Here is a 25,385-nt window from a genome sequence, read left to right on the forward strand (position 1 = left end):
CATCAGTCTGTCCTGGTCTACCCTTCCTACCTGACCTGGGGGTTTGCCTTTGGATGTCCGAATCTTAGGATGTGCTTGGGAATGGGATAACAGCCCTGGGATCACCCCCAGCGAGGCATAGCAGGCCAGGCAGGACTCCCTGGAGGTTCCCAGCCACCCAGACTATTTCAGTTGATCCCCAGCTGGAGTTCTGGCTGGCTGATTGCGGAGACTGAGCCTGCAGGCTACCAATAAAAGGAGGAAGCCAAGAATAGCTGGAAAAGCATCCCACGCTCCATGCCTCTCTTTCGTTTTGTACCAGCCTGCTGTAGATATGTGAGAGGGAGGGGACTGCACGCACAAAGAAAGTGACTCTCTACTTCATATCTTCCAAGAAGTTGGCTTCCAGAAGGTTCTACACACTCTTGTGAGGCTAGTGCAAACTTGTCAATTCTGAGTCTCCCCTGATGCAAGGACAGCTGGCAGCTAAGCTTCAGACATGGCTCAGAGTGAGCCTCATACTACCTGGAGCAGACAACAAAGACACTAAGACCCAGAGATGGACTCTACCACAGCTCCAGAGTCCTGACTCTACCCTAGATCCCTGTGGGCCTGGCCTTCCCTTCTTCCACGTTCTCTCTGGCAGACTCAGGTAGGCTATAGGTTTGCATTGGGCCCAGGGAGGCATTTTCTAACCCTTGGAACTGAACCACTGAGGCTCATCTGGGGCAGGGGACTCTAGTGGCCTCTTGGGGTGCAACTATTTCTTACCCCAATCTCCTGCCTCCAACCCTAGGAGCTGTTCCCAGCTCAAGTTCATGGTCACTTCCCAGGAACCATGCACTGTCTCCTAGCTTAGGAGAGAGGCCCCAGGCTAGTAGTACCCTGAACCTCCCTTCTTTGCACTGTGGGACTAGTTGACTGGTGCCCCTGAACTAGACTGTGGGACTAGTAGTACCCTGAACCTCCCTTCTTTGCACTGTGGGACTAGTTGACTGGTGCCCCTGAACTAGACTGTGGGACTAGTAGTACCCTGAACCTCCCTTCTTTGCACTGTGGGACTAGTTGACTGGTGCCCCTGAACTAGACTGTGGGACTAGTAGTACCCTGAACCTCCCTTCTTTGCACTGTGGGACTAGTTGACTGGTGCCCCTGAACTAGACTGTGTGTGTGGCAGGGCTATGGCACATGGGAAGCCCACAGGCAACTCTGGAGATGATTAGCTGGGAGACCACAAACTTTTCATGCTCCCTGGATGAGGAACATGCTGCCACACACCAGTATGGGCCCTCAAAGCTACTCTCCTGGGCAAGCCTGCTTCTCCAATTCAGAATTTGCTATTTATTCATAAATTTAAGAGTCTTAACTGCCTCCTGTCCCAATAAGAAGCTACAGACAGCAAAGCTTGTCCCATCTCCGCTTATATGGGGAAATCTAGTCCCTAAGTCTTCCCTCACAGTTCCTTACCAAATTTTGATCTTGTCGGCTCCCTGGTGCTGTAATTCCCGGCCTCCATTGAGTAGTTCTTTCTTGTCACCTCTAACTCACCCAGGAGGCTAACCTGAGTTACATATTGCAATTTCAACCTGGATTACAGTGAGATCCTGTCTCAATATACCAAAGATGGACAGAGGTGGGGAAGGCAAGAAGGATGGAAGGAGGGATGGATAGAGTAAACCAACAATTTATATTGTTTTGTTTATGGAAGCAGCTAGATATGTGAAGAGCAATTGTGCTCAGAGACTTAGTCAACCAGACACTGTACCCTGCTGTGGGATGATGCTTTTGTAAACTGTGAAGATTTGTCACTCATATTGGTTTAATAAGACACTGATTGGCCAGGCAGGAAGTGTAGGCAAGGCGATCAGACAAGGAGGATTCTGGGAAGAGGAAGAGAGTCAGTTGCCACCTAGATGCAGAGGAAGCAAGATGAGAATGCTGCACTGAGAAAAGGTACCAAGCCACATGGCTAACCACAGACAAGAATTATGAGTTAATTTAAGTTGTAAGAGCTAGTTTATTAACAGTAGTAACAGTAGTAGTTAACAGGCCAAACACTGTTGTAATTAATATAGTTTCAGGTCTGGGTGGCAGGGAAACAAAAGCGCAGTCTCTTTATAGTACCTTATTCTACTAGCCAGTCCAAACCAGACAGAACCAAGCATAGCCACAAACCTTCTTGGAAGCTGATCCTGTCTTGGAGACATGTTTGTAGGGTGCTAACTTTAAGTCAAACAGCCTGACACTAGACGGTCCGCAGCCTGAACAGCCTCTGTGAGGCACAGCTATTTCTTCATGGGAGAAACAGATTCAAACCTAGACTTTTCAGAAGCATGAAAAGCTCCTCTATGAGACTAGATTGAGAAAGCCTTGAAGCTTCCCACAACAAGGCTCAGAGCTGTTGAACCTCAGGTGCTCTCTGTCTCAGGGTCTCTCACAAACCCTTACGAGGAGCTCACTGATCAGGCTATCACGAATCCTCCTGTCTGCCCTGCTCTAGCTCTGGTATTACAAGCTCTCACACTTGTTTTTTTCACACTGTGTTCTGGAGTTCAAACTCAGGTCCTCGCTGTACTGGCTGAGCTACCTCCCGCTCCCCTATCTTCATCACTGAGCACAGGAATCTGGAGCCAGACAATGGCCATGTATGTCTGCAATTCTAGCCCTTGAGAGGCTGGGGCAGGGAGATTTTACATTCCAGGTCATTCTGGGCTACGTAGTGTGACTCTGTCATGAATGCATGCAAGAGCGAGTAAATGAATGAAACTAGTAACCCAGAGAAGTATTAGTGGACAGCAGTGACTCTGAACCAGGAGGTCAGAGTGCATGGCCATGGCCAGCCCCTTCTAATCAGGTGTCATAGCTGGAGTCTCTGTGTCTCCCTACAAATCTCCACCTTAAGGTGAGATGGGGCCCTTGGGAGGTCACTGATGGGACTGTCATCTTTATAAAATAAAAAAGCTCAATGAAATTTATTTCCCCTAGGACACAGCAGCAGGGATGCCATCTTTGAACAGAAAATAGGCCTTTACCAGACTGAATGGGAAATGAGCCCTCGCCGGAATATGAGCTTATGTGTGCCTTCATCTGGGCTTCCAACTTCCAGAACTGCAGGAAGTAAATTTCTTTTGCTCATAATGGCACTTTGTTATAGTATTCTGGACAGATTAAATCTTTTTTTTTAAAGATTTATTTATTTTTTATTATGTATACAACATTCTGTCTCGATGTATGCCCGCATGCCAGAGGAGGACGCCAGATGGTTGTGAGCCACCATGTGGTTGCTGGGAATTGAACTCAGGACCTCTGAAAGAGCAGCCAGTGCTCTTAACCTCTGAGCCATCTCTCCAGCCCCCAGATTAAATCTAAAACCACAAATTAGTACCCAAGGAGGCTGAGGCAGAGTCTGATTGCCGAGAGAGTCTTATAGCTAGAGTGTGTCTCAAAACTAAAAATAGACCTGGAGAGATGGCTCCATAGTTAAGGGCACTGGCTGCTCTAGTAGAGGACCTGTTCAGTTCCCAGGACCCACATGGTGGTTTCTGGTACCTTCTTCTGGATTTAGTGAACACCAGGCATATGGTAGATGGACATATACTCAGGCAAAACACCCATACACATTTTTTAAAATTTTTACAAATAACAACCAAGACTATGACCTATGCCTGTCCCTTTGCCTCATTGCCCAGTTTCTTCTTTGGCACATCACCTATTACATGGCCTTCAAAAGAAAAGTCTCCAGGTTTCACTCTCAGCTCTAAGGCAAGTCTTTTGTTATGTGAAGCCCCCTAAAATTATCAAATGCAGAGGCTGTTACCAGCTCTCCAGGCCCAGGTTTGGTAGCGTCTGTTCTTTTCTCCTCTCATCCACAGACCAGCCTGTGGGGATTAGGTAGGCATGAGCCAGTTCCCCTAAGGCATACCAACCATAGAACAGAGAGACCTGCTTCCCACCTACTGTCCAGACTTAGTCTTGGAGAGGGCTAAGCTGAGAGCCCCATCTGTTTTATTTTCAGTCTTTGACAGGGTCCTCTTGGTGCTGATGAAGTGAGAACAGGGTACTTGTGATAACACAAGCCAACTCCACACCTCCTCATCAGGTTAGAGTCAAATCTTATCTGCCTTTCACACCTCCTCTACTTCAGCCCAGGGACCCTTGGTGACCACCCACAGGGTCCCGTCAGAAGGCTTAGTGTACCCTTCTCACACTTTGCCTGTAATTTGCTGAGTCCAACTCTGGGCTCCCAAGTGTTCAATCTTCAACACTGAGATAAGAAACAAGACCCACAGGGACAAAAGACCTTTTCTGAGCTGGGGCCAAGCACAGCTCAGTTCCACTGTTGGATCAGGCAAGCTCTAGCGTTCCTAGGAATCACAGGCACCAGGCTCAACAGTCTGACACTATCTGTTCTTTGGAAAGTTCTTCACTTCTCCGAATCTCGAGCCCCATCTCTAAAAGGGGGTTGACAATAGTGCCTGCCCCTTGCATGTATGATCAGGGGACACTTGTGCAAGCACACACACGCACATATACACACTCACGCACACACACACACACACACACACACACACATGAGGTAAAATTTGTTGTTTCCTCAAGACCAACAAGGTACATGTTCCTTTAAATTTTAATTTTGTTTTTATTTAGCATAAAATTATAGTATATGCACCATAAAATTTCAGGACTGAATTTTAAAGATAAGTGAGTCCTATATGCCCCAGGTTTCTGATAAAAGATTGAGAACACACCTTGCATATAAAAAGCAGGAAGCAACCATCCCCATGGAGCTGGGATGTGGCTCAGTTACAGAGTACTGGGCTAGCATGCATAAGATCCGGGTTCAAAGCCCAGCACTGGAAGGGGAAAAAGCCCACAGCAACAAAAAATGTTAGAATTCAGGCCAGACAGCTGCCTAGGCCACAACACAGCCTTCCTGTATGACTGTCTGGCTACCAGAATTCAGATGCCTGGATTTTTCATTCTGGAGATGAGTTTGCAATGTCAAGACATACCAAAGGACATGGTAGCTAGCTTCCTTACTCAATTCCCTGCTCAAACTGTAAAATCTCCCCCTTCACCTTCTCCAGAGACCTATAAGAAGGTACATCTCCAGAACCCCTGCCATGCTACCGTCTCTAGTGGTGAGGTTTGTTTCCTCAGAGCCCTTGTCACGCTGCTGTCTGTTTGTCCATGTGCTAATATATCTTTAAGTAAACTTCTTACATCCAACAATCCATTAAACACGCCTTTGATCCCAGCACGAGGGAGAAGAGGCAGGTGGATCTCTGAGGTTTGAGGTCAGCCTGGTCTGAGTTTTTTCTGGGGTTTAGGGAGGTTCATGAAGCACGTTTTCTTTGGCTAACAGAATAAATAAAAATTAACTGGTAGAGGAGACTTGGGTATTGATGGAGGAAAACCTTGTTACAGTACTTTGTAGTTTTAAAAAGTCTTTCAAATGGGGTCTGAAAAATTGCTCATCAGTTGTGAACTTGCTGCTCTTGCTGAGGACCCAAGCTCAGTTCCTATCACCATGTCCCACAGCTCCCAACCACTTCTAACTCCAGCCCCAGGGGATCTGATGCTCTCTTCTGGCCTCCATGGAAACCTGTCCTCACGTGCACAAACCACCAAATAAACACCTAAATTAAAAATTTAAATTATAAGTCTTTAAGGTGCTGGTCCTGGTGACACAGGCCTGTAATCTCAGTTACTTAGAAGGCTAAGGCAGGAAGATTATAACTTCAGGGCCTGTCTAGGATACAGAGTGGTTTTTTTATTTTAAGATTTATTCATTTATTATGTACACAACATTCTGCCTCGATGTATGCCCGCACACCAGAGGAGGGCGCCAGATCTCAGTACAGATGATTGTGAGCCACCATGTGGTTGCTGGGAATTGAACTCAGGACCTCTGGAAGTGCTCTTAACCTCTGAGCCATCTCTCCAGCCCGGATACAGAGTGTTTAAGGCCAGTTGGGCAACTTGGAGAGGCTCTATCTCAAAGGAAAAGTGAGAAGAGGGCTGGGGGTGTAGCTCGGGGCTAAGAGTACTGGCCCCACATAGCCGAGGCCCTGGGTTTGATACTCAGCACCACACCCCCAAAACAAAATAATTCTTTGGGAAAAAATCCCCACCACTGTAGAACCACATAGCTTAATGACTCTGCACATGGGAATCCCATTGTTCCCTCCTGATTACGCCAAGACCAGGAAGGCCAAAGATTTACTAACTGGGCACACCTGACCCCGAGGATGAAATGTCTACAATCCAGATCTAGAGCCTGAGGCCATTAATGGCAAGATTCAGTTAACAAGTATAGAGAGATCAGAATGATACAGTATAAAAGACCAGGACCTTCCATTTCGGGAGCATATGAGGGGAGCAGGCCCATATAGTAAGACCAAGACACAAAGGGATGCAATTAGGACACAGCTCAGTGCTGGTTATGCTATGTGGCACAAACCCTGCATCACACCCCTTGAGGAATGAAAATTACTCTTAAATGTAGTGAAGTGAGCAGGCATGGTGGTGCACGCCTTTAATCCTAGCACTCTGAAGGCAGAGATAGGTGGATCTTCATGAGTGTGAGGCCAGATCAGCCAGGGCTACACACCAGAGAAACCCTGTCTCAACACCCCCACCTCCAAAAAAAATTTAGTGGCGTGTGTGGTCCCCAAGGAAGTCCTTTTCCCAAGGTCAGGCATTTGGATAAGGACCTCAGTTCCCTCAGGGGCTTAAGGAAAGTTCCTGATTCAAACAACCGTGAGGCCATTGAACTGTAGCTTCTCGTGTGATGCATAAACTGCCAAGGCTAAGCCACTCAATTAGTTGAGTTACTTTCAACCAAAATCATGTTCACCAAAGAGGCTTTTGAGCTGCTTTCCAAATAAACTTTCATCCAGGGGACCACAAACGCGATAATACAACACAGACTGAATTCTAACTCCAAGACCTAGTAGGGATTTTCCCACTTTGGATAGCACCATCCTTTGCAGGGCTCCCCCTGCTGGTCCTTGGGGGAATGGCAGGCTCATGTCTGGACGTGAAGTTCCTATTACAGCTGAGGTCTGGCAAACTGTTGATAGCCTGGGGTGCTTCCACCTGGTAGCTCCATCTTCTAGGCACACTTGGATTCCTGCCCTCAAGTGCTGCCAACAGAACTCTTCTCAATCCTCAGTTCAGACCTGTGTCCCTTTGAGTTGACAGTCCCTGTGGAAGGACTGAGTGTGCCTGTTCCATGAGGCCCTACCTGGTTGCTGCACCTGCTTGTGTTAACTGTGGTCTCTAGCTATTAGCCTGCACAAGTGTTCTCCATATTGTCCTCCTGTCCATGAATCACTCCCAGTACTATACATATGAAAGGCTTAGGACAGTGTGTTCAGATTTGAGAATATTTGCAAATTCATAATGAGGTAGCATGAACCTGGAGGCCAAGTTTCACATGTCTTCTAGATACTATCTGAATTTTTAAATATTTTATTTCTTAGTAAGTCAGGACCGTTAGGGGTTGGTCCACCCACTGAGACAGTGTGCCTGATCTAATGGGAGCTCACCAAAGCCAGCTGGACTGGGACTGAACGAGCATGTGATCAGACCAGACTCTTTGAATGTGGCTGACAATGGGGGTGGAACTGAGAAGCCGATGATGATGGCACTGGATTTGTCTCTACCGCATGTACTGGCTTTTTGGGATCCTAGTCTGTTTGGATGCACACCTTCCTAAGCCTGGATGGAGGGGGAGGGCCTTGAACTTCCCACAGGGCTGGGTACCCTGCCCTCTCTTAGGACTGGAGGGGTGGGGGAGGGTGAGTGGAGGATCAGAAGGGAAATGGGAGGAGGGGAGGAAGTGGAAATTTTGAATGGTATTATTTATAAAGCAATAAAAAAAAAACCTAAATACTAAAAAAAAAATTTATTTCTTTAATTGTGTATGTGGTGGGGGGAGTCAGTGTCCACATGAATGTAGGTGCCCATGGAGACCAGAAGGATTGTTGAATCCCTTGGAGCTAGAGTTACAAGACTTTGTGAGCTGCCTGACCTAGGTGCTGGGAACCAAACTCAAGTTCTCTGTGTTAGGAATTTTCCTAATATGAGCTCTCTACCTACGCAAAAATCCCAATGAAGCCAAATCACAACAAGCCAAATTAAAAAATATCCAGGTTTAATGGGATTCCTGCGCTCTCAGGTGGCCCTGAGGGTGACCACAGTGTGTGTGTGTCTGTGAGTGTGTGTGTGTGTGTGTGTGTGTGTATACACACACGACCACGTGATTCTCCTTTGAGACCTATCTTAAAGCTATCTTAAATACCCTGTGGGAGTGGTCTGGCATGCTGGGGGCTGGGGACTACGCTCCCAATTTAACATTCTGGAAGAGCAGGAAGTGTTCCTAATAACTGCTGAGTCATCTCTCCGGTTCTCAAAGCTCATTTCACGTGATGTTTGTTTGTAGTCAGGATCTCTCTTGGATGTCCTGCAGCTCTTCATGTTTATCAGACTGGCCTGGAAGTCACAGAACTCTACCTGCCTCTGCCTCCCCAGAGCTGTAATGGTGATCCCACACACACCTGACCCATGTAATATTTCAAATAACTTTGCTCATTAACAAAGTTTCACAGCCTAGAATTTGCAATGAAATTATCCCAGATTGGGCTGGAGAGATGGCTCAGTGGTTAAAAGCATTGCCTGCCCTTCCAAAGGTCCTGAGTTCAATTCCCAGCAACCACATGGTAGCTCACAACCATCTGTAGTGAGGTCTGGTGCCCTGAAGATACACACAGACAGAATATTGTATACATAATAAATAAATAAATATTTAAAAGAAAAGAAATTATCCCAGATCTTGGAGCATTTTAGATCGTGGATTTCAGAACTGGGGATGTTTGATCTGTGCTGCCTTATGTTTAGAAAGGATTTTGTTGATCAAGCACCAGACTTGCTTTGATGTAGGATGTAATAGTTCATTTAATTCTCACGTCAGCCCTAGGAGCTGAGTCACAGACCTCTTGGTTTGGATGCATTAGACAGGATCTCATTTTGTAGTCCTGGCTGGCCAGAGACTCGCTTGTGTAACCTAAGACAGTCTCAAACTTGTAATCATCCTCTTCCATCTCCTGACCCATCACGGTCAGAACCTTCTTATGGATCCCTTTTTACAGAGAAGAAACAGGGGTACAGGACATTCACCATCTTGTTTAAGGTCACATAGCACCCCCTTGTTAGGCACATGCTAGTAGAGGCAGTTCTGCCCTGGAATGCATGCTGTAATTGACATGTTGTTCTGCCTTTTCAGAGGAGGTGGGGGTGGGGGAAAGTTCCTCCCGAAAATGCTAATAAAAGTCAGTGTGTCATTCACAGGAGGTCAAGGCTGTACCGATGGTGACAGAAAGTAAAATAGCAGGGGTGTACACGCTAATTAGAATTAGCAGGGTGTACTCTGAAGAGGTGTTGGCACGGAAAAGGCATGAGGAAATTTTCTAGAATACTTTATTCACATCTTTACCTGGATGGTAATTATTTTACTGTGGTCAGGTATAAAAATTCACTTCACTGGGACTCTTCAATTAACACTTCCCCATTCTTCTGTGCGAATCTACCACTTTGTCCCAGGAGAAATGTAGGAGCCAGCCATGATAAGCTAAATATGAACAGATCACCCAAAGGAAGTTCTTTACTATGTTCTATGTACTAAGTTCTAGCCATAGATAAGTTTAATGGAGGCCTGAGTCTCAGTAGTTTACCCTGAAGCAATACCTGGTTACAGAAGAACCACAAACTGAGATTACCTGAGCACCACCCAAGAACAGACCATCCAAAGGAAATGCCTAACGTTCCAACCACTGTACATAGGATCACCTGCCAGCACACACTCACCAGGACACCCCTAGACAAATGTCAGTCAACCACGGGTCCTGAACCTCAGATATCCCTCACCCCCACCTTTACTACTATAGAAACCCAACTCTAATTGAGCTCAGGGCTCTCCATTTATTCCAATACGTTGGACACATGGAGAGACCGAGTTTGCAAACTTGCATAAAATAAAGGTTCTTTGCTTTTACATAAGGGACTCGGTCTTCTTGTTGGCTTTTGGGGGACTTGGCGGATTTGGGCATAACAGAAACATTCATTCAAAAGTGTCAACTGGGTTGAGAATCCCAGACCCCAAAACCCCAAATCTGAAATTTCTTTAGTCCATACATAAAGTCACAAAGGGAAATTCCATTTGAAAAAATGTTGCTTCATGTACAAAATTATTTAAAATAATGTCAAAAATTACCTTGAAACTATATAAAGTAGAAATGAAACATGGATGAATATTGTTTTTAGAATTGAATTCCAGTCCCACAAATTCTCATCATACATATATGAAAATATTCCTAAATCAGGGGAGTGGTAAGGTTTCAAATTGACGGCGGCTCTGGTCCAGACATTTCAGATAAAGGCGTCACAAGATGCCACACCTGAACTTGGAGTGTGTGTACAAAGGCCCTCCATTGGTAAAGCCAGCACAGTAAGGCTCACAGAAGTGCCACAGAGACTCTTAGCCCCTTTCACATACAAGGAAGTTGGGACTGTGGAAAAGACATCTGACTACAATCCCAGGGGTAGAGATTGGTAGGTGGCAACCCAGGTCCACAGCTTATCCACAGCCTGTCCTCAGCTTCTTCCTCTCTGGCAGCTGGCTAGGCCAGGGCCTTGGAACAGTCACAGGGATGGCAGAAGTCAGAGAGGGCAATGCCCGTATTTGCTCAAGCCCTGCATCCCCACCCCTCCTTGCTGCAGACTGATGTTCCTTCTGTTTTTGCCCTTTTTTAGTCATGGCCCTGCCTGCCAAACTCCACATTCCTGATGGGGACTCAGGCAGGTGGGGGTGGGGACTGAAGCTGAGCCCTGAGGTGGTTCTCAGGCCTGGCAGGCTCACCTTGCAGCATGCTTCTGTAGGCTGTGTCAGCAATGGCGTAGATGTGGGGTGGCATCTCGTGCCTCTTCTTGCCCTTGTACATGTCCACGATCTTTTCTGAGTAGATGGGTAAGTGCTTGTAGGGGTTGATCACCACACAGAAGAGGCCGGAGTAGGTCTGCAAAAGAGAACCAGGCTCAGTTCTGGACTTTCGGATGGGTGGGAGAACTCCCACACCCCAGTCAGCAGCCTCATGCCATAGTTGGGGAAACTGAGGCTCCTCAGAAACTCAGCAGGAGTCTTGTGGAGAAGGAAGAAAAAAGCAAGACTTTTTCTTCCCAGCCACGTGTGGTTGAGTTAAACCAGTTTTAGGCTCCCAAACCCAACACTGTCCTCTGTCTCGCTAAGTCTCAGGAACTTAACTTGTGTGTCTGTCTGCACATGCTCATGTGTGGGGTACACATGAGCAGGCATGTGTGGGGGCCTCTTCTCCAATTCCCTCCTCTTTAGTGTTTAAGATGGGCTCTCTCACCAGTTTGATTAGGCTGGCTAACAATAAGCTCCAAGGATTCCCGCCTCTGCCCTCCTAGCATCAGGGTCAGAGGAATGTGGTCACTACACCCAACTTTTCTCCATGGGTGCTGGGAGCTCAACTCATGGGTCCTCATAAATGAATAGCAAGCACTTTACCAACAATCCAGCAATCCCCAAATTCCTTTTTTATCTATCCCATTTTTATTTTTTATTTGTTAAAATATAGACTGCTACTTACAGAGTACCAGTGGGCGGTGCTGGCGCACGCCTTTAATCCCAGCACTCGGGAGCAGAGGCAGGCAGCTCTCTGAGTTCAAAGCCAGCCTGGTCTAAAGAGTGAGTTCCAGGACAGCCAGGGCTAAACAGAGAAACCCTGTCTCAAACAATAAAACAAAACAAAATGAATAATAATGACAATGTGGTTTTTAATTTTTTTAAAATATTTATTTATTTATTAAGTATACAGTATTCTGTCTGCGTGTATGCCTGCAGGCCAGAAGAGGGTACCAAATCTCGTTACAGATGGTTGTGAGCCACCATGTGGTTGCTGGGAATTGAACTCAGGACCTTTGGAAGCGCAGGCAGTGCTCTTAACCTCTGAGCCATCTCTCAGCCCCCATGGTTTTTAATTTTTAACAGAAGGAGTCAATGATAAAATAGCTAACCACAAAAGCCTGAAGAGAAGGGATAACGTGTAGGCAGTAGGACTGCCCTAATCTTATATAAAAAGGGGACAATGTGATTGATGCTATTATTTATTGAAGAAGTCTTAGAAGTAATTTAATAATTTAGGAATTTAATTTTTTTAAAGATTTGTTTATTTATTTATTTATTTATACAGTATCCTGCCTATAGGCCAGAAGAGGGCACCAGATCTCATTACAGATGGTTGTGAGCCACCATGTGGCCACTGGGAATTGAACTCAGGACCTCTGGAAGAGCAAGTCGGTGCTCTTAACCGCTGAGCCATCTCTCCAGCCATAATTTAGGAATTTAATAATGACAAGTGAGAGGCACATATCTCAAACCAGAGGAGCCACTGAAAACAGTAGCAATGGGTGTTAACCTGCAGTAGGGAGGATGCATCTTACTATGTAAAGCATGTTCAAAGGTGAAAGGGAACAGAGGCTGGGCGTGTGGCAGTGGGGAGAGTGTTTTCCTAGAATGCTCAAAGCCCTGAGTTTTATCCCCAGCACCAAATAAAGAATCTGGAATCCTGGTACTCAAAGCATCAGGAGTTCAAAGTCATCCTCAACTATAAAGCAATTTTGAGGCCAACCAGGGCTACATGAGATCCTGTCTTTAAAAAAGAAAAGGTGGTGGTTAAATGACAAGGAATAAATGTGAGAAATAACAACAAAAATCAAAAGCAAATTACACATGCTGCTCTTCACAGTTGCGCGATTGGTAGGAGAAGGGAAGGACACTGGGGCTACAGTGGCCTCAAAGGCCCAAGTCCTTCCTGGTCAGGACAGAGTAGAGCAGTGACAGGAGACCTGCACCGACCAAGAGGAGTGCTGGGGTGACCATGGTGATTCCTGGGGTGCTGAGTCTTAAAGGATCGGGGATTGAAGGCTCAGGGCAGAGAGGGAGGCAGCAGGCAGCACATGGGCTGTCAGAGGGAGGAGGCATCTTTGGAGGTCAGCAGGGGCCAGGACAGCTTCCAGCTTTGGCTCCCAGGTCAGGGCATTCTCCGACCTGAAAAGGCCAGCTGCAGTCACCTCTACATACCTGAGCTCCTGTTCTGTCCTCTTCAGCCCCAATCTAAGACTTGGCAGATAGCAGGTGCTAATTAAATGCTAACTAAATGACTGCCAAGGTTAAGTTGAAGCCTCCCCAAGGGTAGATGCAGCTTGCCTTTGCTGTACGTCTTAGAGAACTTGAACTGCACACAGTAGGTGTTCAAAGGACCTTCTGTGCCACGATTGTTCCTTCCTATCCCTGACATACCCAGACTCTCAAAGAGTAGTGTCAGTAATTAATCATCTTACTGAAAATCATCAGCCAGGCTCTACCCCAGAATGACGTCATTTATATATGGGACACTACCACCATCTCCTACCTCAGTCTAAACCCCAGGCATAAATGATATCATTCTGACCGCTCCTGGGTATGCTTGAGGTAATTTATTGTAGGACAAGGGAGAAAACAGACAGAGGAATCTGGAAAGGTCCAGACTGAAATGGGCTGTGAGAGGGTAGTGGGGAGCAAGACAGAGGAACAAGGAGCCAAGAAGCCAGGAGACCTTGAAGCAAAAAGGACATGGAGCCAAAATGTCTAGGTCATTTGGAAAGAGCAGGCAGGGGAAGGGCAGCAAAGCTCAGGGGCTAGAGAGTTTAGGCTAGGGGAGGCACGCCAGCCCCAGCCGGGATGACCCTTTAGCAGGAGATGCTGGGAGAGCCTAGGGACAGTGGCTGCCTTGATATGTTAAATACACACCTTGGCTAGCCAGTTGTCCTGAGTCTGAGACCTAACAATTTCCTGCTTGCCTCTCCTTTGGAGCCCAACTACACAGCAAGCACTTAATCCACATTAGAGGCAAATGTGAGTCTGCTCAGCTGGCAAATCCTCTAGCGCAAACCAGGGTCTCATGTCCAGGACAGTCTCTCTCCTGATGCTTGCTTGAGTTCAGAGGTCCCAACATAACCTCCCTTCCCGTGTCCCAGTCAGGCATCTCAAAGCTCAATGCCACCAGCAGGTCCCAGCTGGAGTAGGATCTCCTTTTTGTGACCGTATTAGGAAGCAGGCCTGGCTGCTCCTCATGCTTTATATGGTCAGCCACAGAGCACAGAGCAGAAGCTGCTCCCAAGACCTTGGCCTCAGGAAAAGAGGGTTGGGAGTGATGGGGAAGAAGCTGAGGGACAGACATGCCAGGGGACAATCTCAGCTTTGCCTCATAACCTACTAGATGTGTGCATGGCCTAACCATGAACCTTCTCTTCCCTCCAGAGACTAATTGGAACCCTGTATTTTCTATGAGGTTCTCCGTGGCATCCACACTTTCTGAGTAGCTATGCTGAAGACAGACACTTCACTGAGAATGTACTTCTACTGTGGCTGGAGCCAATGACATCTGGGCAGTGTGTTAGTGGGGGCAGTCTTGCTGGGCAGTGTGTTAGTGGGGGCAGTCTTGCTGGGCAGTGTGTTAGTGGGGGCAGTCTTGCTGGGCAGTGTGTTAGTGGGGGCAGTCTTGCTGGGCAGTGTGTTAGTGGGGGCAGTCTTGCTGGGCAGTGTGTTAGTGGGGGCAGTCTTGCTGGGCAGTGTGTTAGTGGGGGCAGTCTTGCTGGGCAGTGTGTTAGTGGGGGCAGTCTTGCTGGGCAGTCTGTTAGTGGGGGCAGTCTTGCTGGGCAGTCTGTTAGTGGGGGCAGTCTTGCTGGGCAGTCTGTTAGTGGGGGCAGTCTTGCTGGGCAGTCTGTTAGTGGGGGCAGTCTTGCTGGGCAGTCTGTTAGTGGGGGCAGTCTTGCTGGGCAGTGTGTTAGTGGGGGCAGTCTTGCTGGGCAGTGTGTTAGTGGGGGCAGTCTTGCTGGGCAGTGTGTTAGTGGGGGCAGTCTTGCTGGGCAGTCTGTTAGTGGGGGCAGTCTTGCTGGGCAGTCTGTTAGTGGGGGCAGTCTTGCTGGGCAGTCTGTTAGTGGGGGCAGTCTTGCTGGGCAGTCTGTTAGTGGGGGCAGTCTTGTGTGTACAGTTCATGGCCTCAACAGGAGATCCTACTCTGCTATGAAGAGGACACACACAGATATAAGGATACACAGAATGTGGCCTGCGCTGCCACTTTGAGGGAACAGAGCGTGTTCTGCATTTATCTAAAATGTATAAAATTGTGTCCAGGACTTGTTAAACAACAACAACAACAAAACAACCAGGAATTAAAAATAGTGGGATCACACCTATAATATAATCCCAGAGCTGGGAAAACTGAGATGGTGAGATGGAAGGATATCAAATTTGAGGCTAGCCTGAGCTAAGTAGTGAGATCCTGTCTCCAAGCAAATGGTGGGCCAGTTTCTCTGAGGGTGGGGGTGAAGAATAAGAAACTGGAATGAAACAGAAGGCTCTCTGTTCCCTCCCACAGCTTTTTTTTACTAGCTGTGGCCCTCAGCTATTAGTAGGCCTAGATCTGACTAGACAGGTACTGACGGAGGTAGAAGACCACAGTGCAGCCAGGCAAAAGGAGCAAGATGCATAAGGCTCAGGGAGTGGGACTGTTGTTAGACTCTCTATCTGCACAGATGACCCGGTCAAACACATTTGTCCCCAAGATAAAGGATCGGGAGTTAAAAGTGGGAAAGGACTCTTGCTTTTGGAAACATATGCCTTTCTTTTGGGGGTGTATGCAACATATGTGTATGAGTGCATGTGTACACGTATGTACATGTATGTAGGGCTAGAGATCAGCATATGTGTATGAGTGCATGTGTACACGTATGTGCATGTATGTAGGGCTAGAGATCAGCATATGTGCATGAGTGCATGTGTACACGTATGTGCATGTATGTAGGGCTAGAGATCAGCATATGTGTATGAGTGCATGTGTACACGTATGTGCTTGTATGTAGGGACTAGAGATCAACATATGTGTATGAGTGCATGTGTACACGTATGTGCATGTATGTAGGGACTAGAGATCAACATATGTGTATGAGTGCATGTGTACATGCATGTGCATGTATGTAGGGACTAGAGATCAACATATGTGTATGAGTGCATGTGTACACGTATGTGCTTGTATGTAGGGACTAGAGATCAACATATGTGTATGAGTGCATGTGTACACGTATGTGCATGTATGTAGGGACTAGAGATCAACATTGAACCTGCGACTCACTGGCTGGAACCCAGTGAGGTCCTGGGATCCACCTGTCTCTACCCACCCAGTGCTAGGGTTGTAGAGGTACACCACCATACCTAGCTTCTTATGTGGGCACTGAGGATCTGAACTCAAGTTGTCATGCTTGCATGGCAAGCACTTTTCCCACTAAGCTACCTGCCCAGCCCCAACATACACATTTTCAATAAAGTTTTGAGGGGATAGCCTTGTAGCATCTTTAAAGCCATAAGGTTGTAAGAATTAATTCATGAGGCTCCCCAAGAGGTGGCCTGCAGTTGTCATCTTTCTTTCTATGCTCTGGGGCACTATGGAGTGACTTCTTCCAGCGTTCCTACTCAGGAAAGTCCCTGGCACATAATAGGCCCACAGAGAGCTCCCTCCTCTCCTGTAGCCCCCTCCCACGTATCCTCCAGCACCATGTCTGGAACAAAGCGAGGTCTCAGCCAGTGACAATGTGCCTGAGATAGATCAGTAGACAGAGCTAGGGAGCAGGTAGGTTCCACACCCTGCAGGAGTCGTGCAAGAAACCCATCTCAGAAGAGGCAGGCTAGCCCTCAGAACCTTCTAGATGCCTTCTGAGAGGCCCCTTGTTTAGGACGAATCAATCCAGTACAAGAACGCTATCATTAAGGAAAGAAAATCAGACAGCCTCCTGAGCACACCCTGTCAGCAGGAGTTTGGTCACTCCTGGCTCTCAGACCATGCTGTTTTTATCTTATCCTGGGCAGAAGTTTCTGTGAAGTGGTTCATTGGAGCAGAATCATCATTCTTTCGCCAAGAGGATTGAATCTAATCCTCCCAGAGAAGCGTGACAGGGTTCTGAAGCATCCAGTCAGCTTTAATCTGTTTCTCTCGGGAATTTCCCAAGGCCTGTTGCCTCCCGATTTCCACCATGTCATAAGATTGTGAGGTGAAGGGAACATGCAGGCCCATCTCTGTCCCTACATAGTGGTGACACATCTTGAGGGGAGTCTAGAATCCTAGAGCCCAATACCCTATTCAGCAAGTACTCCTAATTTAGAAAAAAAAATGTAGGGTATTTATTTTTATTTTACAGACCACAGGGAGCTTTTTGTCATTTCAAGAGGCAAACAGTAATAGGTATGTCTAACTTGCAGTCCATGGGCCGTGTGAGTCCCAGAATAGATATGAACTTGGCCCAACATATCTGTAGGCGACAATATTTTGCCACATTGTGAAAGGTTGGATGCCTTGAAGGGGTGAAATGAGATGTTGAGGTCATGGGAGTATCCTTTTTCAGAGGATGTGAAAGGGACCCAACAAATGACCAATGATAGCCAGTTACAGCAGACACAAAAGCAAGAACAAGACTTCTGGTATCTGCCATTAAGTATTCATGATCTCTTTCTAGAAAGAGCCTCAGAATAGACTTCCATGATCCCTCACCATCCAGAGAAGAAAAGAACATTTGGAGAAACAGGGAATCCCAAAGGATTTACCAGCACCTTCAGAGATGAAGGTGAACAAAAGAGTCTTTGACTGCCAAGCAGTAATTATGGGAACATCTGTGTCCTTTGTGTACTGAGGATCTGGTCCAGTCCACAAGGTACCTGGGTACCACCATTAGGTAGTTAAGGCTAGAACGTGATAGTGAGGATATTTTAGAATTATGCCATCTGGTAGAACAGCTGTTAAACTCATGACCTGTGGCCAAGATATAGCAGAAAAAATGATCTCATAAATATTCATGTTTGAAATGAATCCCATCACTTGGGAGGCAGAGGTAGGTGGATCTCTGAGTTTGAGGCCAGCCTAGTCTACTGGACAAGTTCCAGGACAGCCTGGGATACAAAAAAAAAAAAAAATCAATGAGCCAATAAATAAATTAATTAATTAACTCACATTTCAATATAGTTAAGAGGTCGAGAGTGTGACTACAAGAGGATCCTTAGAGCCCTAAGTCCTGTCTGACACAGAGGCCTAAGAGGATCCTTAGAGCCCTAAGTCCCGTCTGACACAGAGGCCTAAGAGGATCCTTAGAGCCCTAAGTCCCATCTGACACGAGGCCTAAGAGGATCCTCAGAGCCCTAAGTCCTGTCTGACACGGAGGCCTAAGAGGATCCTCAGAGCCCTAAGTCCCGTCTGACACGGAGGCCTAAGAAGATCCTCAGAGCCCTAAGTCCTGTCTGACACGGAGGCCTAAGAGGATCTTCAGAGCCCTAAGTCCTGTCTGACACGGAGGCCTAAGAGGATCCTTAGAGCCCTAAGTCCTGTCTGACACGGAGGCCTCTGAAAACCTGTTTAGATCCTCATGTGCCCTACCTAGTTCTCAGGGCAGGGAGGCACCAGTCTTCCTAAGGAGTTTTTCCTAATTCCAAGATGGAAAAAGGGTCAGGAACGACACCCTCACCACCCATGGTATGCTGCCATGTGCCTTAGCACTCTGAGCGTGTGACCACGTGGACTCTTGGGGAAGGTGATAGTTCCCATGTTAAAGACAGGAAAACGAGGCTTCCAGAACACAACAGTCTGCTCTTTACCTTGAACCAGGTCTGAGGGACCCCACTTTGTAGTGTGAACCCTGCTTGTAGTCAAATATGTAGAATTTTGACCTACATCCTAAGAACAACGTTTGTGTTTATGTGGTGCACATGTGTGTATATGTTCATGCAGAGGTTAATGATGGGTGGCTTCCTCACTTCTTCGCTGCTTTTTTTTTTTTAAAGATTTATTTATTTAGTTTACACACACCAGAAGAGGGCACCAGATCTCATCATAAATGGTTGTGAGCCACCATGTGGTTGCTGGGAATTGAACTCAGGTCCTCTGGAAGAGCAGCAGCCAGTGTTCTTAACCTCTGAGCCATCTCTCTAGCCCTTTTGCCTTATTTTTCCACTAAATGACCTTATCAATTCAGCTAGCCTGACTGCCTGGCAACCCTAGTGTCTGTACCTCCCAGCACTGGGGTTACAGGCAAGTGCTGTCAAGCCCAGCTTCATGGGTGCTGGGGATCCAAACTGAGATCCTCACACACATAACAAATACTGTTTTTGGAGACAGGGCCTCACTATAATAGCCCAGGCTGGCCTTGAACTCCCAATCTTCCACATCAACCTCCCAGATGCTATGATTACAGATGTGCACTACATCCAGCTCTCACAAACATATTTCTAACTCCCTTCCTTCCCCAAACCCCGAGATACTCACGTAGATTAGGCCCGAGAAGTATCGCTCCCTCAAGTTGTGCAGCACAGAGGCCTCATTGAGGCATGTCAGCTCTGCCATGTCTTCCACCTTGGAGAACTTGGGTGGATTCATTTTTTGGATGTCATCTTTGCCCACTGTGATCTTCTTTCCATTTTCCACCAGCTCCACAATCACCTCGTCACCCTTCTCCTCCTTGACGCTGGCTGCCTCAAAGCCCTGCTTCTCTGAAGGGACCCATACCAGCTTCTTGGCCACCCAGTCGGCCTGGGCCATTGGGCTGTTAATGAAGTTTTTGTCCACAAAGAGGAACTTCTCATCGTCGCTGAGTTGTCCTTTCTGTGCCATGGTGGCTGACGGTCCCCTGTCGAGTGGAGAGATGGGGTCAGAGTAAAGCCTAGAGAGAAGCAGGCCCTCACCTCACCCATCTAGGGATAAAGGGTGTGGAAATACCTCACAAAATATTAAGAATCCTCCCTGTAGTATTGGTTATGTTATTAAAGAGGGTGATAAGCCCAAGGCCCTCCAGTGAAGGAATGACCTGAGAATCTCAAGTGTCCACCTGTGTGGGACTAGACATGTAAACCAGGGCATTTTTCCACAGTGAACTACTTCTTCATGCTTAAGAAGTTTGTATGACTACTTCCTAAATATAACCCTAGCAGCACAGACACTGAGAGAAACAATTAATAAATGGGACCGCCTGAAACTGAGAAGCTTCTGTAAAGCAAAGAACACAGTCAACAAGACAAAATGACAGCCTACAGAATGGGAAAAGATCTTCACTAACCCCACATCAGACAGAGGGCTGATCTCGAAAATATACAAAGAACTCAAGAAATTGGAAACCAGAAGATCACATAATCCAATAAAAAAAAAGTGGAGTACAGACCTAAACAGAGGACTCTCAACAGAGGAATCTAAACTGGCTGAAAGACACTTAAAGAAATGCTCAACATCCTTAGTCATCAGAGAAATGCAAATCAAAGCAACTCTGAGATTCCATCTTACACCTGTAAGAATGGCCAAGATCAAAAACACAGATGACAACTTATGCTGGAGAGGATGTGGGGTAAAGGGAACACTTCTGCATTGCTGGTAGGAGTGCAAACTGGTACGGCCCCTTTGGATATCAGTGTGGCAATTTCTCAGAAAATAGGAAACAAGCTTCCTCAAGACCCAGCAATACCACTTTTGGGTATATACTCAAACGATGCTCAATCATACCACAAGGACATGTGCTCAACTATGTTTATAACAGCTTTGTTTGTCATAGCCAGAACCTGGAAACCTAAATGCCCCTCAACCAAAGAATGGATAAGGAAAATGTGGCACATTTATACAATGGAGTACTACACAGCAGAAAAAATAATGACATCTTGAATTTTGCAGGAAAATGGATGGAGCTAGAAAACATCATTTTGAGTGAGGTAACCCAGACACAGAAAGACAAATATCATATGTACTCACTCATAAGTGGCTTTTAGACATAAAGCAAAGAAAACCAACCCACAAATCACAATCCCAGAGAACCTAGACAACAATGAGAACCCTAAGAGAGACATACATGGATCTAATCTACATGGGAAGTAGAAAAAGACAAGATCTCCTGAGTAAATTGGGAGCATGAAGACCATGGGAGAGGGTAGAAGGGGAGGGGAGAGGAAGGGAGAGGAGCAGAGAAAAATGTATAGCTCAATAAAATCAATAAGAAAAAAATTTAAAAAGAAAAAAAAAGAAGTTTGAAAGTGCTGGCATGGGAAGACACATAAACTTTCTTTTTGTTTCGTTTTGCTTTTTTTGAGGTAGGGTTTGTGTAGCCCTGACTGTCCTGGAACTCCCGAGTCCAGGCTTTGTCACCACCGCCCGGCTTTGTTTTTTAAATATAAAAGTAATAAAACCTTTGTCAGGCGATGGTGGCGCACGCCTTTAATCCCAGCACTCGGGAGGCAGAGGCAGGCGGATCTCTGTGAGTTCAAGACCAGCCTGGTCTACAGAGCTAGTTCCAGGACAGGCTCCAAAGCCACAGAGAAACCCTGTCTCGAAAAACCAAAAAAAAAAAAAACAAACTACTAAAACCTTTAAGGGAGGATGGTATTGAGAGATGGTTCATGGAGTAAAAGTGATTGCCATAAAACCTGATGACCTGAGTTCACTCCTCAGGGTCCACATGGTGAAAAGAGCAAACCAGGGCTGGAGAGATGGCTCAGTGATTAAGAGCTTTGCCTGCTTTTCCAAAGGTCCTGAGTTCAATTCCCAGCAACCACATGGTGGCTCACAACCATCTTACTGAGGTCTGGTGCCCTCTTCTGGCCTGCAGGCATACACGCAGACAGAATAAGAGCAAACCAACTCATGCAAGCTATCCTGGCTTCTACACATGCATCACGGCATGTGTGAGCCCATACACATATACACCCATGAAATAAATGTTCACTGTTAATTTTTAAAAAGGAGAATAAGATAAAACAAAACTTATATTAAGCACATAGTTCAACGTGTGATGTGTACTTCACATTTTCTATAATAGATGAGGATCTTTTTAAAGGGGCTCCAGTCACTCAGTAGTGTGCAGGAGTAGGGTGTCATTCTTCCTCAACTGCAGCAAGCTCTTTTTAAATTGCATCAAAGTTTAAAAAATCACAAAACATTCAACAGAAAAATGAAAAGACATGGAGATATCATCTAAACCAGGACTGGAAGCACGGACAATATTAACTGCAAAAATTGAGTCTCTGGCTAAAAAAGGAGAGAGGGCAGCTTACTGCTCCCTGAGGCTTTGTTGCCCTTGCCAGTGTGAAGCACAAGACTGCTTTGGTCCAAGCCAGGGATGCTAAAATTCTGATTTCCAGCCTGGGTGCTTTGGAACCCTGATGCCCAGGAATATTTGGTGTTGGAGGAGGGGTGAGAACAGGATCAAGGATGCTTTTCAAACACAGCAGTAAAGACGAAGCCAGCAGGCAGGGCACAGTTGACAACACTCAGACCTGAGTTTGAATCTCCCTAACTGACATGAAAAGCAAGGCTTGCCATGTGTGATTGTGACCCCAGGACCTGAGGGGGTGGGAGACATGCAAGTCCAGACAGCTTGACGACAGAAACAGGGAGCGTCCAGTTCAGTCAGAGCCTGTTTCAGGGCTGAAGTATACATACTCACACATCCACCTGCACGCACCCCCCCCCCACAACACACACACACACACACACACACACACACACAGAAATTCCTTGCCTTTCACTAAAAAAAGCAGAGCCTAAAGAGGACATCCCAGTTCATGACAGATTTTATAATCAGAAAACTTGTGGGGAGAGGGGCTCCCAGATCAACACTGGACAGGTACTTGCCTGGAAAGAGTTCACTAAGCCCCCAGTGATCCAGTAATATCTGCTAACCATATGGAGTGATAGTTACTCTCTCATTTAATCCTGTAAGTAAGTGAGTGAGTAAGTAAATAAATAACAGAACCCTAGGATATGGCTAGGATATAGCCCAGAGGCGGAGTGCTTGCCTGGTATGCTCCAGGCCCATCACCAGCATCTAAAACACAATGCAAAAAACATATTTAAGGTGAGAGAGGACAATTTAAAGGAAGAACACTTGCCTAACATGCCCTAGACCCTAGGTTTTATCCCCAGCATCAGAAACACTTGTTTACAAATGAGGAAACTGAGGCACACAGAGGCAAAGTTGGTTGTCCATCCTTTTAGTTGGTTGTTGTGGCCTCTGAAGAAAAAGCTTTTGTTTGGTGTGTGTGTGTGTGCGCGCGCGCGTGTTTAGAAATTTGAGGAGGTAGGCAGAGAACCTGAAGGCAGAAAGAATTCCAAGCATGCAAACAACATATCCTGCCTCTGTTCTTAGAAGTTCAGGGTAACTCAATTTATTGTCAGAAGGACTTGCCGGCCAGGCACGGAGGGACACACCTGTAGTTCCATGATGGAGGAGGCAGATTTGAGGGAAGCCTGGGCTACAAAGAGAGACTGTCTCAAAACAAACAAACAAACTGGGATGTGGCACAGTGATGATGGATGGGATGTGGTACAGTGATGATGGATGTGGTACAGTGATGATGGATGTGGTACAGTGATGATGGATGTGGTACAGTGATGATGGATGTGGTACAGTGATGATGGATGTGGTACAGTGATGATGGATGGGATGTGGTACAGTGATGATGGATGTGGTACAGTGATGATGGATGTGGTACAGTGATGATGGATGTGGTACAGTGATGATGGATGTGGTACAGTGATGATGGATGTGGTACAGTGATGATGGATGTGGTACAGTGATGATGGATGTGGCACAGAGATGGAACACTTGCTTAGCATGCTCAAGGCCCTAGCTCAAATCCCAGTACCAAGATGACAGCTGGGACCAGGGAGCACAATGGTAGCAGAGACCCCACAAGAGGGACTGAAGTGACATTTGACCTCTCCCTGCTCTGACTACTGATTTAGAGTGAGTTTTCTCAGCCTCTATGCTATTGGCCTTGGCACTGACCGGTTCTTTGGCCCTGTACAGAGAGTTCAGTAAGGCCCACTCTATACTGGTATCCACCCTCTCCCAGGTATGACATCAAAAGGAGGTTCAGACATTGCCAGATATCAGTCCCAGAGGAGAAACTGTCCCCAGTTTGAAACAAAATCTTCTTATGGAGACAAGATCTCATGTAGCCCAGGCTGGTCTCACCATTATGTAGCTGAGAATAACTTTAAAATTTTCCTGAGTACGGGCATTACAGGTGTGTGCTATCACACTCAGGTTCTGGGGTGCTGGGGAATCAGACTTGGGGGTTTGTGCATACTAGGCAAGCACTCTACCAACTGAGCTATATTTCAGGTGTTACAATTATTCTTTTTAGTTGGTGGATGCTTGAGGTGCTGGAGATCAAACTCAGAACTTGCACATGCTCAGTAAGTGCTCTACCATTGAGCTACATCCACTCTGGCCTAGGCCGGTCTAAAAGTAACAATCCTCCTGCTTCAGCCTCCCAAGTGCTGGGAGTATAGGTGTAACCACTATGCCTGCCCCATCCCACATATTGCCTGGATTTTAAACACCACAGAGATAAGAAATAAGTTCTTGGAGTCTGAACAACAGCTCCGGTAAGCCAGTCACTAGTGTCGGTTCTAGTTCAAAGCCACATTTGGGCCCAGAAAAATCACTCAATGAGCAAGAGAGGGGAGAGAATCCTCTGCACACTCGTTCTTCAAGCCTGTGTTGTCCCACGAGGCCTTTGGGCCTGCAGTCTGTTGTTGATCATCACCACTTAACCCTCTCATCCTTTTCTTGAGATAGGGTCTCATGTAGCCCAGGCTAACCTCAAACTCATGTAATCCAAGATGGCCTTCAACTCTTGATCCTCCCACTGAATAATGGGGGTCCCAGGTGTTTCCATGTCTGGTTCATGTGATTCTGAGGATGGAATGCAGAGTTTTGGACACACTAGGCAAGCACACTCTCTACTGAATTACATCTCCCGCCCAGCAGACCAGGAGTGTTTCACATCCATCTCTTGGATATCTTATGAAGGTTCTGTGAAGTGGACATCACTTATATCTCCATTTTCCTGTTACCACAACCAAGGTCATAAAAAGTTAAAAAAAAAAAAAAGGATTGACCCCAAATCTAGCCATCCTTCTTCCTCTCTCCCTGGTCCCAGGGCAACCCGGTTCCTACCACCCTCAGCCCCCCAGGGAAAAAGAGAAGAAGAACCTGTCCCTTCACAGAGGCTTGGTGACACTTCCAACTCCTGGAAATCCAAACTGCTTTTCAACCTGCTTCAGAAAGAAGCTCTTTCCAATAGCTATGGGGAAATGAACTGATCTCTTCCTCCAAAGAGCTTAGTGACTGAGGGAAGGAAAGGGAAGAAAACTCTGGGGAGAGAGCAAAGTGCTTGCTGTGTAGACAAGAAAACGTAACTTAGAGCTCTGGAAACCATGCTTTAAAAGAAAGAAAAAGCTATATGTGGTAGCATGTGC

The 25,385-nt window shown here is 46.5% G+C and overlaps 1 protein-coding gene across 4 annotated transcripts in view; it reads right to left on the reverse strand.

Annotated features, from left to right (window-relative positions):
- The window catches only part of Myh11 (myosin heavy chain 11), a 99,806-nt gene that overhangs the window by 68,835 nt on the left and 5,586 nt on the right, over positions 1-25,385 (reverse strand). For all 4 annotated transcript variants that reach the window (XM_075942108.1, XM_075942111.1, XM_075942110.1 and 1 more), the window contains exons 2-3: positions 19,407-19,767; positions 10,901-11,057 (exon numbers count right to left, since the gene is read on the reverse strand). In XM_075942108.1, the coding sequence (XP_075798223.1) occupies positions 10,901-11,057; positions 19,407-19,751 (502 nt within the window). In that variant the 5' untranslated portion in view covers positions 19,752-19,767. The remainder of the gene's footprint in view (positions 1-10,900; positions 11,058-19,406; positions 19,768-25,385) is intronic.

The sequence above is a fragment of the Microtus pennsylvanicus genome, chromosome 11 (genome assembly GCF_037038515.1).
Source record: "Microtus pennsylvanicus isolate mMicPen1 chromosome 11, mMicPen1.hap1, whole genome shotgun sequence".
Lineage (NCBI taxonomy): Eukaryota > Metazoa > Chordata > Mammalia > Rodentia > Cricetidae > Microtus > Microtus pennsylvanicus.